Here is a 16032-nt window from a genome sequence, read left to right as displayed (position 1 = left end):
ATGTATGGTGTATTCATTTGCTATTCCGCTGACCATCACCAATCGTCGCGTCCAATATGGCCGCTGCCATGTTCAGTTTATCAAGAGGTGGTTTCCGCTCTCAATTACTAGTCTTTTAAGGAGTCGATCCAGCCATCAACATGCCAAAACGCAAGGTAAGAATTCCTATATTTAGCTCCTTTCAAACAAGCGTAATCAAGACCATTGTTTTCGAAAAAAAATATCCTTGTCGATTTGGCGCCACCCGACATCTGACTCTTTGGGAATTGTTTTCGGAAAGCAGTTTGCATTCATGAAAAGTATTAGAACCAAAGCTTATCCACGAGATTCTTGAATAAAGAGTCAAGCGTCAAATCTGTTTTTCATACGGTGAGCGAAGTTAAAAGCCCGATCAGTCAGCACACACAGTGGATGAGGTCAAAAATGACAAGATTTCTGCACAACTCTATCCTTAATTATGCATACACTTTGTTGCTCCAGCTCTGTTGACGAATGGCGGAATGCTGCTTGTTACATGTAGCTAATCCTGTCCAAATTACAAGTTTGCTTTGTTTTAATTTAGCGATTGCAGGCCAGTGAGGGCTCATCAGATGATTCAGATTTTGAAGTGGATGTAGTGGAACTCTCTGATAGCAACAGCGATGCAACAAGAAGCCCTGGCTCACCTGGCAAAAGGCCATCAAGTCATCCACAGAAAAAACCGAGGAGCACACCAAGAGGTTCTGTAAAGGGTTTCAGATCTTCGTGTACATGTATAAATAATGACTGGTCATACAGTAGTTTGGGGGTGGCCTGGGATCATGTCAATGCCAGGAATCTCAGTTAATCCTAGCAGCTATGTTGGATTTAAAAAATGGTAGGGACTATCCTCAGTGTTCCTCTGCTTTTGAAATTCAAGATGGCAGCTATAATGTTCACTCACCATGAAAGGAGAGGGGGTAGTCTTTGGCCCCATCCACACTAATGCGTTTTCAAAAGTATCCGTTTTCATTGCGACAAAAACGAAGCAAAATATTCTCATCCCACACTAGCATTTTTGTATCATTTCACCTGTCCACACTAAAACGCCCAAGAACAATGAAACTACTGGAAGCTGGGATTGTGCATGTGTTAATCATCCTCTATCTTGGATAGATGCTTCAGTTTTGACTAGAACCAATGGCATGTGATGCTTGTTATGTCACCGTTTTTCTAAAGTCTCCATTTTCACCTGTCCACACTAGAAACAGAGCTTTTTCAAAATGGTGCGTTTTCAAACATCTCCACTTTTGATTGAGATTCCATTTTCAAAAGTCTCTGTTTTTATTGGCGTTTTTTGGCATTTAGCAGGGATGATAGGCAAAAACGTATCAAAAAGTATGCGTTTTCAAACGAAAATACATTAGTGTGAATGGGACCTTATTTCCTTGATATGGTTGATTGTAAATACATAAAAGGGCATGGATTTTTAACTTGACACTTTCACAGGCAGACCCTGCAAAATGACTCAAGGAAATGTTTTACCCCAACAATCCATTGTATCCCAGCTTAGAAATTTCCATCTGTTTGCATCCATCTGTTTATAATTAGTGCATCCTATTTCCAACTCAAATTATTAACAGGGTAGGACAACAACAAACGTTTTTGTTTTAAATGGCGTCAGCGCTCTGCTACCCAAATTTAACATAGTAATCCTCACGCCTTCCCCCCTCCCCACAAAATGATGGATTCACTGACTTTCTACATGTGACATCATTGGGTCACACAATGGTCAGAAGATTGCTTCTTGTCATTGAGCTTGAACATACATGTACCTTATTATAGGAATTTAACAATGAATTTGTAAAATTCACGTTAATTTTATGTAACCTTTATTTACGTCATTGTTAATTTAAGTCACACTATTAATTTTACTTCATTGTTATTTTAAGACACCTTTATCTCCAACAAAGTTACATGTCATCTACCTCTCCGTCAGGGTCAGTCGACACATCCTCATTCAATATTGATTTTAAATTGTCTTTAGATTCGTCAATGTAATGATCCAAGGGGATAGCTCACTATTTAAATACCTTTGTTCGTCTGACTACAGCTGTAGTTAGAATATGGTTTACCAGTAAAAAAACTTGAGTTTTGTTGTTTGACATTGTTGTTTAGTCTTATGAAAAGCACAGGTTGCTATAGAAATTATTACGCATAAAACATCAAATTTGCGTCAATTGAATGCATGTAAACATAATATACCACACGGAAATTTGTGTTAATTAAATGCATGTAAATAAAACTTTTCGAAAATTTTGCATTAATTTTATAACGCGTAGATTTTGTTCACATTAAAATGCTTCGTTATATTCCTATATAAAGGTAAGGTGGGGGGGGGGGGGGGGTAAGATTCCTACTAACAGTGGTTATCACTGTAATATTAATTCAAATAATTTCTGTTAGCAGGTAAAAGGAGATCCTCCCGGCTCCACACAGGAGATGTTTCAGAAGACAACACAGAATGTTACATTTGCCATGGGTTTGAGAACAAGATTGGAGAGGATTTGTTACAGTGTTCAAAGTGCAAAGCTCTTGGTACAGTCATTAAATCTCATTGATTTTTGTTAATAATACTCATCTTTGCATTCAATTGGATTTGGTTGTAGAGTAGAGTCAAGCCCAGCCAAAACTTTGTGAGTGATCACATTAATTTTTTTTTTTTAAATTCTTGAATGTAGTAGTACACAGTAGTCATATGAAGAAGGACATACGCTGTTAGCCTCCGTTGTTAATCTTGTGTTCTCCAGTACTCTGTAGATACATGGCTTTTGGGTATTCCTAGGAAGGGCGTTGAAGTTCAGTTCTTGTTTTGGAAATTTTTCAAGTGCTTAAAAAATTAGCAGCTGCTTTTTTTCGTTTCTTTAAACCATTGTGAATGGTGAGTTTTGTGCATACACTGTAGCTCATATGTACTGCCAATCGCCTGTGCAATTGAACAACTGCAATAGACCCTCTTCCAAAATGGCGGCTGAAAATTCAAATAACTTAAAATTAAAAACATATACACTGTACCACTAGAAAGAGCACTTTTACTTTAGTAACCCTGCAAAGTGTCAGCATATCAGGTGCAATATCACTGAGAAAATGTTGGTTGAAAAATGAAAAATTTACAGACATCTGCAAATTTGTCAAATTTCATCTTACATTTTCTAAGCTGATATAACACCTAATATGCTGAAACTTTGCAAGGTTACTAATTAAGAGTAAAGGTGCTCTTTCTAGTGCTGGCATCAGTTTTTCATTTAGTTCAATTTTAACTCATTCAAATCTGCTGCCATCATTTTGGAGAAAAGTCTATTTCCAGGTGAAATGAGTCAGGTGAAGTTTCTGCCCTTGCAGTTATATTGGGCAATTCCAGAAAATATCCATACCCAACAACGGACGGCTTCCATGTTTTAACTTCCCCTTGCCTTCAGAAATTCCAAAATGCGTTACCCCCCCATGCCCTCAGAATTCCATAATCGTGAACCCCCCCTCCCCTACAGAATTTCCAGTTTTTCTGGGAAGTACATTTTCGACTTAGCAACGCCTATATGAACAAACGAACATGAATTTATGCCTCCTCAGGGCAGTGATCTAGCGGCGCTGGGCGACAAGCTTTACTCTTCAACGACAAGAAAAACCTACCGCTAGTGGCCAGGCTGTGAAAACTTCTTTTTAAGTCCAAATTTGGCTATAATAATAAACACCATTTACGGCAGTTTTACTCTTCTTTGTTTTCGATTCTTGTGCTGTTTTGACGTTTACAAAAGCAGAATAGCTCAAATCCAGACGGTTAAATCTTTCAGCGGTCAAATATACCGTCGAGTGTTGTTGCGTCCATTTATACATCATGTAGTGTGCACGAAAATTGTTCTCAACCCATATGATTCATGTAGTGTACATGAAATGTATCATGATCTATCGGACGATCTATCGATGCTTGTCTTCTGCTTCCGCGGTCATACGTTTGTGGATAATTTTATTTACGAACTACAAAAGTCCGCTACAATAGCGTTTTTAAGGAACTCTCTCTACACTTTCTACCCCAGAAATCCCACCTGTGGAATTCACCAGTGCCTTCGGATATCCAATCATAAACACCCCCCCATGCCCTCAGAATTCCATAATCGTGAACCCCCCCTCCCCTTCGGAAATCCTAAAAGCCGTCTGTGGTATGGTATGGATATTTTCTGGAATCGCCCATTCTGTGAACTTGCATCAATAGCTTTTCTTCAATGTGTTGTCACTCTCACAGGTCACAGGTTGTGTCTTAACTTATCAAAGGATTCCTGCCCCTTATTAGACAGTTCAACATGGCTGTGCAAAGATTGTAAAGTATGCTACCTATGCAAAGCAGTTGAAAGTGAGGTGAGATCTTGCATATTCAACTACAGCATACATATACATGTAGGTGAGCGGTTGTTTAACAAATGAAAAGGAAAAAGTTAAAGAGAAACATTTTTTCAGGGTCAGGTTTCAGCTTGTAGTGCCATTGTGAGGAAACTAGATTGTTTAAGCTTGGAGCTGCCTGTAACATGTCTAATCCAGCCCTGGGGCCCGTTTCTCGAAAGTCCCGGTAACTTACCAGGCCCGATAAGTATCTTTTGAAATGTTTTTTCGCCGATTACACTGTGATTACAGGCATGGTACTTGGCCAATGTTATCATAGAATAATAAGATTTTAAAATTTAGTATTGAAAGCTAACAAGAATTGACTTCTGCTAAAAACTTTTTCAACAAAATCACTTATCGGGCCCGGTAAGTTACCGGGACTTTTGAGAAACAGGCCCCTGGGGAGATAAAAGTTTGTTCCCCCCTTTATGCCAAACATCACAATTGCCATCTTTTGTCTGTTAAGATCTCTAGCAAAGTGAATGTTACATAAAACAGTGATTTATATGTGTAAGTATTGTAAAAATAAAAAAAATGAAATTGAACTGAGCAAACCTACTTGCCAAGGACAGATATCAGATTGAATTAGGAATGTCACTACATCTGATGCAGGCAAGGAGGTATTATTGGGAGTGACATACGTGTAATATTATTCTCAACTGAGCACTTTGTATTTCCTTGGTCAGGTAGAACTGGAGACTTGTGTTACTTGCAACAGAGGGCTCCACTCATCATGTGTTGCACTTAAACTGAAAGGTGTGCAGCGAGGCCCAAGTGTCTGCCATGAATGTCCGTCAGAAAACCAGGACATGGCAGTCACTGTACAATCCGCTGACTTAGGAATTGTAAAGAAAAAACGCGGCCGCCCAAAGAAAATTCAAACAGCATCTGAAACATCACAAACTGAATGTGAAGCAGACACATCACCTAGTACATCATATAAAACTGGCTCCATAAAGAAGCAGATATTGTCAAAGAGAATGAAACCCTGTCCCACCCCTGGATGTGATGGGCGAGGCCACATGACAGGCAAATTTGACATGCATCATACAGTTTCTGGATGTCCAAAGTATCATAATATGACAGCGCAAGAGTGCAAGGTGCGTACAATGTGCTCTGTATGTAAGATACATGTATGGATGTCAAGCCTATGATAGAATTGTTTCATGTACACTATCTCATCAACGCGAGTTGAAATAACGTTACTTACTTACTTACTTACTAAAAATCGAACCTACAACTTGCTTACAATTAGCATGCGCAAGAATTTCTGAGAATAAACCCTCCAACTATGATACATCTAGGATTAAAGATTGAGTCTATTCACCTAAGACTTCACCGTAACAACATCATTGGGACAATGGAATTGAAATTCCTGAGTCATACATTGCAAATACCCACAATCAAACAGCACAACTGGCATTCATTACCACACCAGACCACTGAGGGAACAGCATGATTGTTGTCTGAGCAACGAGGATCGGAATCCTCCAATTAATAACACCCAAACGGAGGATTGAAATGCACCAATCACCACCAACCATGGTGCTACATTATTTAATTTTGATACTCAGACAATCAAAGCCATCGCCTGACGAAAGTCATTTGTATAGTGGTCGAGACATCACAATAGACCCTTCTCCAAAATGGCAGCAACAGATTTGAATGAGTTAAAGTTGAACTCAATAAAAAAGTGATACCAGCACTGGAAAGAGCACCCTTACTTTAGTAACCTTGCAAAGTTTCAGCATATTAGATGTTATATCAGCTTAGGAAATGTAAGATGAAATTTGACAATTTACAGACGTTTGTATGACTGGGGGTATACGTCATACCCCCAGTCATACGAACGTCTGTAAACTTTTCATTTTTCAACTCACATTTTCTCAGCTGATGTTACACCTGATATGCTGAAACTTTGCACGGTTACTAAGGTACATGTAAAAGTGCTCTTTCTGGAGCTGGTATACGTTTTTCATTTTAACTTATTTGAATTTTCGGCCGCCATTTTGGAGAAGGGTCTATTAGGTACAAAATGTAGCATGTGATGGCCACAAGTACAACTACAGTGCTGTAACTAAACTGGTCTTATACAAGACGGTGTGCATGGAGAAAACGAGATGTTGCAATCAAGCAAGATCGCTAATTACATTACAGTATTAAACGCACTGTGTAATTTTTTTGCTAATTTTCTGTCAATGTTATTACTGACAGGACAAAGCAAAAGAAAGAGAGAAGGAAATGGTTCAGTCACCGGGACCAAAAAGGCTGAGAAAGTCCAGCATGTCACCAAAGGATGTACCCAAGAAAACGCTAAGAAGCAAGGTTTGTAGAATTATTCCGAAGGAATAGATGAGATGGAAAGGGTCAATTCTCGCGCCGGAAAAACGACTTAATTTTCGATACGAATCGAATCGTCTTTACTCATTATTATTGATACATGTACGCGACTCAAGTTTCTGGGAAACAACTTATTTCATGAAAAACTAGTGGACGTTTACTGTTAATTTACGTTGAGCGGCGATGTTGCTATAGGGTCTGTTCTTGCCTGCGGGCAAGCTCTTTTAGGTCAGCCGTCCCCTCGCGGCTGTCCTTCCGCGGTTAACCTGAAAGAGAGTTTGCTCGCAGGCTAGGTCTGTTCATGCTTCAACAGCCTATTTTATAGTTGGGCGTTTAGTGACCTGGCCTTTGAGTGTAGGCGAGGCTGGAGTAATATGTTTCAAGTTTCAAGTTTCAAATTTATTCAAAAATTCAAAAATTTAGCAAAAAAGTGAGACTGGCCCGTAGGTAGTGAGAGCCAATCAGGCGGGCCAGACTTACAACTGTTTAAGGATAATATTAATATTATTACAGTTATTACAATCAGAGACATAACAAATCAGTAGAATTTAGGGGAGGCAAAGAGATCACGAGTAAAATTAACGGGTTGCAAGGTATACAACCTTATTTACAAGGGCGAGTCTTTCGATTGGATTTGACTTTGATTCGATTGGAGTTGACTTTGCTTGATACAAACGTTAGTAATTGACATACAGTATATAGATCGTCCTGTTCTTATGCTAACTAGTTTGCATTTACAGTACATAAGAAAAGCAGTGAGGTTTGTATCAACACAATGTCAACTCCAGCCTCGCTTCCACTCGAAGGCTAGGTCACTAAGCACACAACTATAAAATGGGGTGTTATCCAACACAGGTGCAGCTGTCCTTTATGCCTGAGAAGATCCGAGCTGCTGTCACAACCAAGGAGATTACACCAGAAGAACACAATCTAAAGAATAACCGTGCACGAACAAACAACGTTACATCCAAAGATGCATCCGTTAGTGCTACAGGCCAAACGAACGAAGGAGATGCTAATGGCACGCTAGCCATTGAACAACTGGACGAGGAGGCGCTCAGAGAAGTTACATCTGAAAGTGATTTGAAGATGTTCAAAGATGCTTGGAAAAAAGCTTTGGAGGCCAACGAAGAAGTAAGATTAATAGATATCTAGAAATGTTAGACCATTTTGTAAGCTCTGAAATGATATATAGATTGGTTACCAATGTTTGTTTTTATCAACGAACTTGACAAGGTAGTTTGGCCACGGTTAATTTTGCGAACATCTTTGAAGGAAATGACAAGTCCCTCGACACTTTAAGCTGTCTAACCATTCTTACGAACACATGACGGTCTGTGGCATTTCGCTGCACAGAATGCCGCCAAAGTTTAGAGCACTGAAAAATTCGTCTTCCAAATCGGCGCTGTTAATACACCCTTCTCCAAAATAGCGGCAACAGATTTGAATGAGTTAAAATTAAACTGAATGAAAAGCTGATACCAGCACTGGAAAGAATACCTTTACTTTAGTAACCTTGCAAAGTTTCAGCATATTAGGTGTTATATCAGCTCAGGAAATGTAAGATGAAATTTGACAAATTTACAGACGTTTATATGACTGGGGGTATACGTCATACCCCCAGTCATACAAACGTCTGTAAATTATTGTCTTTTTAACTTACATTTTCTCAGCTGATATTACACCTAATATGCTGAGACTTTGCAGGGTTACTAAAGTAAAAGTGCTCTTTCTAGTGCTGGTATACGTTTTTAATTTTAACTTATTTGAATTTTCGGCCGCCGTTTTGGAGAACGGTCTATTCCCGCGGAATAAACGAACGCTTTTCCTTCCACTAATTTATTCTTGTTTTCCACGTTATCATGCTCCCACCAATAGCGTAGCCCCACTGCTTACTATATAAATCACATGCAACCCGCAATTCCTTGATTCACTCTGACGAAGGGCTAACGCTCGAAACGTCAGCACTCGAATCTCTGTACGATGGCCAAATTACCTTTAGTTGTCAACTCTGTTGATAAACCAAACGTTCGTTTCTTCTTCCCACCAAGGCATTATCACAGTTTCTTTAGAAACTAACCCCATTGTCTATAAGTTTGGTTAGTTTTCTCTTAACGTGAGCGCTTACAGGCTTTATGCACACCCCAGTCGAAAAGCTGCAGACTTACCTGAACGTCATACGTTTTACTGCTGTTTAGCTCGCGCTGGTACAACTGACCTTTCACGTTACATCATGTCTCCTATCGTAGGAACTGCTGCCGTTAAACAGCAGAACTGGAAGCCGCTGTATTGAGTTTGGGTCATACGAGATCGATACGTGGTACTCTTCGCCTTATCCTGAAGAATTTCAGAGGCTGCGTAAAATTTACATCTGTGAATTTTGTCTGAAATATATGAAGAGCCAAACTGTACTGAGAAGACATGTGGTAAGAATCAAGTCTGTCTAATGGTGGATAAGGATTAACCAGAACTCAAATTAGTGGTCGCAAATGTACATTTTGCGAGTAATTTGAGACTATTTGCCTCCAATCAATCAATCAATCAATCAATCAATCAATCAATCAATCAATCAATCAATCAATCAATCAATCAATCAATCAATCAATCAATCAAAAATTCAATCAATCAGTAAATCAATCAATCAATCAATCAATCAATCAGTCATTCAATCAATCAATCAATCAATCAGTAAATCAATCAATCAGTCAGTCAGTCAATCAATCACTCAATCAGTCACTCAATCAATCAAGCAATCAATCAACCAATCAATCACTCAATCAATCAATCAATCACTCAATCAATCAATCAATCAATCAATCAATCAATCAATCAACCAATCAATCAATCAATCAATCAATCAACAAACCAATCAATCAATCAATCAATCAATCAATCAACAGAAACCTTTAAATTCTAGTACGAGTACGACTATGAGTACTAGATTGAACTTCAAGTTTTTAGCGAAGTAAATAAAAAGAGATATATCCCAGGAAGCTTCATTTTACTCTTTGTCAATGACGAACTTGACGACATTTTTGTGCATTTTGACGTTTAAGGCAAAATGCAACAGCAGATATCCACCAGGAGACGAAATCTATCGAAAGAATGGCCTTTCAATCTTTGAAGTGGATGGAAAGAACCACAAGGTTAGTTATCAAAGGAATTGCAATCAGTAGCGAGTAAGATGGAGGTACATCTGTAATTCTACCGGTCCTCAAAGAATTATCCTACATGTCTGAAATCTTGGTAAATGAAATAAGGGGCAGTTATCTACAAACGTCGCCGCAAACGTGCGAAGTTCCCTAAGTAACGCAAACGGTGCGTATCTCTATTAACCGATCAGAGGTCAAGTAAAGACCAATCGTGACATGTGCACTCATGTTTTCCCTCGCTTGACGGCATTGACTTGCATTTGGTGCGAATTCTGTTTGATTCATTGTGTTGCTTACGTTTGTTGTGATTGGTTAGTAATAACTGCTGGGTTCACGATGCTAAAATGACAGCAACTCTGTACAATACCAAGCGAGTCATAACAGCCCTGTTGTTGACGACCATAACCAAATCATCGCATTTCCTTCCGTAAGGTCTACTGCCAAAACCTGTGTCTGTTGGCCAAGTTGTTTCTGGATCACAAGACGTTGTACTATGATGTGGAACCTTTCTTGTTTTATGTCATGACGACTGCAGACTCGACGGGCTGTCATATGATTGGCTACTTTTCCAAGGTAAGAACCCATAGGTGTTCAGTGAAGTTCTGTAACACAATCGACGTTTTGGTGCGAAAGGTTGTTGGGTAACACGCGTCTACGCGAAAAGAAACTGGAGTGAGCGAGAAAATTACGATTAGAGACTGGCAAGAAAAATATTAGGGAGTTTATTACGGCGACGGCAACGAGAATATCGCAAAACAAGTGATTTCAATGAGGGAAACAAAGGCCCTGTATGTGCGTTATAAATTTTGGTGCATTTCTTCGCCGTATCGGGCGAAACAGCAACGTGAAATGACCAAATTCAAGGTTTTATGGAGAACGTGAACACGCGACGGTAAATTTTTCATTCTCTGTCTCAACCTGAACGGAGTTTCCACCTGTTCTGTTACTGGTCAGGATAGTTCGGCCACATTGTGCAAGATGAACGAATTGGAAAAATCCTGAAGTAGTGCAAGTAACGCGAACTTGTATTTTCAAGTGACGTTTTCCTTGGGCGTTTCCATCGTGGTTTTTAAAAGGCCTTATCGATAGAAAGGAGAGATTGCCTCGCGTTCTATCCGCTAAAGTTTATTCAATAATTGGGGACGCTTTCCAGTCCACTAACTGCTCCACTTTAAATTTTTCTGAAGTTTAGAGGCGACTAATGCTACAACACTTTGTGGTTGACTCTCAGTGAAAGGATTTTCTGAGTGTAACCGACAGTGCAATGACTTCAAGGCTTTTTTTGTGTGATGTTTATGAAAGAAGGAAAAATTATGTGATTGGGTACACCCATACGGTTGTCGCCCACAGATGGTTCAAAAGATTTGAGTTCTTCGTTGTTGTCCTCGTCGTGCTAAACTGGTGACTGGCTGACCTAATATTTGTTTCTTCTGTTATCGCAGGAGAAGAAGTCCTTCCTGAATTATAACGTTTCCTGCATACTCACTCTACCGATGTACATGAAACAAGGATATGGCAAAATGCTCATCGACTTCAGTAAGTCTTGTTTTGTTTGTTACGGCTCGTCCTATAAAAACACTCCTATTCTCACAATAGCAAATAAGGTTTAAAGGGGAAGTATCACGCAAATTTGCTGTCATTTCAAAACTAAAAATGCTTGTCTGTCAGCGGTAACAACGAAATAATTGTCAAGTTTGTTATAAATTATCACCCCAGTAAAATAAAACAGTCGATCAGTGCCTCTGGCCAGAGACAGAGTAGGGCGGTATGGATTGAAACTTAAAAAGTGTTAGGCTAATGTTTTTCAAGTTCTCGCATTTTTGTTTCCAAAATGCGCTAGAACAGATCACGAGTTTTTCGTTCCTCTCGTCATTCTAAAATTTTGACAGGTCTGTTTTCATCATTCTTAACAAAAGATATCAAAATCCCCATGACACTTCCCCTTTAAGCTAGAATCTGCAGCTGACGCTGAGCGCAAAGCCGAACGTATTCAATTCAAATAGCTATTGGCCATAATAAGATTTGGATGTATAGACTACTAATAGAATTATGATTGGTCAAAAATTAATTTTTCACATCGACTCATACGAGCAAGTGATGTACATTGAACCTTTTGTTTGCTGATATTAATCTCGATATTTAAAAAGATAGAACATTTTGAAAGGGGGTTAACGTTTGTTACAGTGCAACGAACTCAACCGAGGCCACCCAACATTGATCAGCCAATCACAGGTAACGTTTACAACAAAGGAGTCTGGCTTTGGTAGTTTTTAAACCAATCAAAAACGAGAACATTTCTTTAAATTTCCAAGTGTCGGTTTTCTCGGTGGCCCCGGTTGAGTTCGTTGCACTGTAATAACTTGTAACTGCTCGTAATTTTCTTTTCTCTTGTTAAACTATTTCCTTTTGGAGTTTACTTAGAGACCTACGTAATAGAATGTATCAGAGATGCTAAGATCCACCGTACGGAAAAGGTGGCGGTAGTACATTTTGTCACAATACTGTACCTTGCGAACCTAACAAAACCAATAGGCAAGTAGAAAGCCATATCTTTTTGGGCAAAATTCATCCCTGTACTAACAACATTGTGTATGCTGGGTTTGAAGTTTTTAGAACTTTTCTGTGCGTTTGTATGAGGGTTTTTAGAGTTTTTCGTACGCTAAGAATTATGGGTAAATGTGCTAGTCGCCATCTTTTACGATACAGTGGATTAAGTTGGATCACATGTCAGTTTGTTTAATATAGCAACAACTAAGGCAGCCCCATAGGACACCATTGATAAATAGTGTAGTTACATTGGTTTTATTCACCACAAGTTAATCAAATAATTCAATCACAAACGAACAAACAGGGCCGGGTTCTTTAAAAGCCGATTAACGTTAATCCACGATTAAAAGTTAACCGAGGTTTTCTTCTCGCTCGTTAAAATTGTTTTTAAACTCTTATGTTAAGCAAGTGGTAAAGAAAAGTCAACGTCAAACTGAGGGACAAAAATCTTTTTGAAAAATCTTTATTTAGTGTAATTAAACTCGAACCAAAGTTGTTGTTAATCCAGAATTAGCTTAATCGGGCTTTGAGCAACCCGGCCCAGATGTCTAAATAAATCGGAAGGAATGAAAGAAAACGAATGAATGAACGAATGAGCTACCGAACGAAGGAATGCACCAAAAACTAACAGGCGAACGCCAACTAAATAAAAGCACTGGATCCTGTATGAAGGATCTAATCAGCAATAAATTTTAGAACAAACAATGTAAAAAAGAGCAGGGCTGAGTTATCGGTTAAGGTAATAAATTGATTCCAGTGGCTCGAAAGACACTGCCTTTCTTCTTCAGGGCCCGGTTTTTCGAAAGCCGATTAACACTAATCTCAGATTAAAAATGAACCGAGGTTTTCATCTCGCTCATTGCAAAATTTTTAGAAGCTAATTTTACGCTAACGGTAAAGAAAAGTCTAAGGTAAAACTAAGGAACAAAAATCTTGAAGAGTTTTCGTTAATTAGTTATTAAACTCGAATCATAGTTCACGTTAACCCAGGATAAGTTTGATCGGGCCTATGGTATTACAGAAAAATTAGAATCAATGTTCATGTATTGCCCTAAACGTGAAATAAGCCTTGCTCCTTTTACATTGAATGGATAAACGAACGAACAAACGAACGAGCGAAATGTGTTTGGAGGAGAAGATATGACTTGCATTGGAAATAATAACCTCCCGTTAAGAACATAACCAAGTTAGGGTTTAAGAAGATGCATCTTAATTTTATGGATAGAAACCTGAAACGCCAATGCTCTACAATCTATTTAACAATTATTCCACGAGCGCGCGTTCAATACAAGATGATAAATGGCCAACGAGGCAGTGTATCAAACAAACACGAGCGGAGTAATTGTTTTATAAAAACAACCACCAAAAATCGCTAAATCTTGCTGATTTAGTGACATTCTCTTTTTCCATGGCCGCCAAACCAATCAAAACTCTAAAACTGTGTTATTCAATGAGTCAGTATTTAGTCAATAAACCCTGACTGTTGTTTATCCTCAGGTTATCTTCTATCAAAAGTTGAAGGGAAAATTGGCTCTCCAGAGAAGCCTCTATCGGATTTAGGGCTTATTAGCTATCGCAGTTATTGGAAGGGCATTTTACTAAAGTACCTGGGAAATTTTGGTTTCGACATGATCTCCATCAAAGGTGAGGTGAAGACGCGTTTAGGCCTTGTACTGTCCAGTTTTTTCCTTCAAAACGATTCTCGGTTTTTGATTATTTGTGGTCGTTTCTGTTTCAAGGTGTGTAAACTCACCACAAACTTGCTTTTGTGACTTTCAGATATCAGTCTGGAGACAGCACTCCACCCCAGTGATATAGTGAGCACTCTACAGTATCTCGGTATTCTGAAATACTGGAAAGGAAAGCATGTCATTCTGAGAGCCACCGTGAGTCATCATAACCTCAAATTTAAGTCCATTCAAATTTAAGTGACAATAATAATTTATGCACATTTTTGCTGATGTACGCAGACACTCTCGCCTCGTGCATTTGACCTAGTCTGAATGCTGCACGGTGTAGATATCCCACAGCTGTTTTCTTAAATGCATGGATGTTTTCCCTTTTCCCTTCTATTTCATGCCCTCTCATCTCATGTTGCTACGTTTCTCTCGTCGTAATTGATCCGGCCGTGACCCTCACTAAATTACTAATTTTATGAAACAAATTGGTGAAACGTAAAACGTGACAACTCAACCCAGCCATTGAGCCATTCTTAGCCGAATCACGAAAAATAAAAATAAAATAGTGAAACTGTGAGCATAATCGCAAACCCACTTTGTTGGCATACGGGTGTTACCATCACTGTCTTCTTTTCATATATGTATATCACCATGCAAAGTTGTTGGGAGAGATATAAAATGGACTCACCACAGTATCCAACGTTAACGTGGGAATCCGAGTCGGGTTGTGGGGGGTGGGGGAGGACACTATTTTAGCCCTCACAATGCGTCTTTCTGAAGAATTTTCGGTTTCTTTCAGGGTTAACCCTTTAACCCCTAATACATGTATCAAGGAACAAATTCTCCTATCTTGTCCCCATATTTTTCTTTTCTTTTCTGAGGTGAAATATAAGAAAATTCGCCTTGGATGATCAGGAGAAATTTGATGCTGACAACTGTCAGGGCTTAAAGCGTTAAAGTCCCAGATCGGTCTAGGAATAAGGGGGAAATGTTTGGTTGTTCGCTTTCATAATAAAGCGTATCGATGCTTTTAGGATCTCTTTGATGAATATGAGAGGAAGGTTTCATCGAGGCCAGCAAGCTATCAAGAGATTGATCCCAGCTGCTTGTCGTGGATGCCACCAACAGCACAAGATGGAAAACCTTAAAGCGTTGTCTCCTTGGGGCATTTCAAACACAGCTTATTGGAAAAACGAACATCATTGCGGAGAAAGATAAGCAGGAGCTTTCGTCTGAGTGGTCCCAGACCAGGATTTCCGGCATCCAAGAAGCCAAACGTTTAGAACGTAAATAGTACCACATGGAAGGTTAAACTTTCATTTGAAACGTTTAAATGGTTATGCGTTGGGACTTGAATCATAAAATCATAAGCGATAGTAACGCAGGACAACACTGTTGAATAGCTTTTATTGGAAAGGCCACACTTTAGGATTTCATCCACCGACTCAAAAGTCGACACAATCTTCCACAAAATAGACTGAGTACCACAGGAATGGAAGCTTTATTGTGCACACTTTAGGATTTCATCCACAGAACCACCTTGTACAGCATAATAAACAGCACCACAGGAAAGTACTCCTCAATAGCTTTTATTTGAATGGTCACATCTTAGGATTTCGTTCACCGACTCAAAAATAAGAACCACCTTGTACAGCATAATAAACAGCACCACAGGAAATTGTTGCTCAGTAGCTTTCATTTGAATGGTTACAATTACAAAAGTTATAAGCACGTTGTACAGCAGATCAAACAGTGCCAAAGGAAAGTACTGCTCAGTATCTTTCATTTGAATGGTCACACTTTAAGATTTCATACACAGACTCAGAAATTAGAACCACCTTTGTCTGGCATAATAAACAGCACCACGGGAATGGTTTCATCCAACGTTTTAAAAGTTAGAACCGTATAGTACAGCAAAA

The 16032-nt window shown here is 39.0% G+C and overlaps 1 protein-coding gene across 2 annotated transcripts; it reads left to right on the top strand.

Moving 5' to 3' along the window:
• The first annotated feature begins 21 nt into the window (after nucleotides 1–21).
• Nucleotides 22–15791, top strand: LOC146469780 (histone acetyltransferase KAT7-like). 2 transcript variants are annotated; one of them, XM_085122932.1, is made up of 14 exons: nucleotides 22–155; nucleotides 563–719; nucleotides 2428–2556; nucleotides 4259–4371; nucleotides 5082–5495; nucleotides 6610–6720; nucleotides 7591–7869; nucleotides 8985–9161; nucleotides 9792–9881; nucleotides 10320–10460; nucleotides 11330–11423; nucleotides 13932–14078; nucleotides 14214–14320; nucleotides 15148–15791. In XM_085122932.1, exons 1-14 carry the CDS (start codon nucleotides 141–143, stop codon nucleotides 15259–15261), a joined length of 2088 nt encoding a protein of 695 aa, XP_084979058.1. In that variant the 5' UTR covers nucleotides 22–140; the 3' UTR covers nucleotides 15262–15791. The 2 variants fall into 2 exon arrangements, with proteins under 2 accessions (XP_084979058.1, XP_084979057.1); XM_085122931.1 differs by having other exon boundaries at nucleotides 2425–2556.
• Nucleotides 15792–16032: the final 241 nt, after the last annotated feature.

This window comes from Pavona decussata, unplaced genomic scaffold (assembly GCF_977016875.1).
Source record: "Pavona decussata unplaced genomic scaffold, jaPavDecu1.1 SCAFFOLD_119, whole genome shotgun sequence".
Lineage (NCBI taxonomy): Eukaryota > Metazoa > Cnidaria > Anthozoa > Scleractinia > Agariciidae > Pavona > Pavona decussata.
This window is presented reverse-complemented; position numbering and strand designations above follow the sequence as displayed.

What these genes read in the sequence shown, in the direction of transcription:
- LOC146469780 (XM_085122931.1), top strand. An exon ending in TTCAAAGTGCAAAGCTCTTG is followed by an intron (nt 2,557 to 4,258) that starts GTACAGTCATTA and finishes TCACTCTCACAG; the next exon opens with GTCACAGGTTGTGTCTTAAC. An exon ending in ATGTCATTCTGAGAGCCACC is followed by an intron (nt 14,321 to 15,147) that starts GTGAGTCATCAT and finishes CGATGCTTTTAG; the next exon opens with GATCTCTTTGATGAATATGA.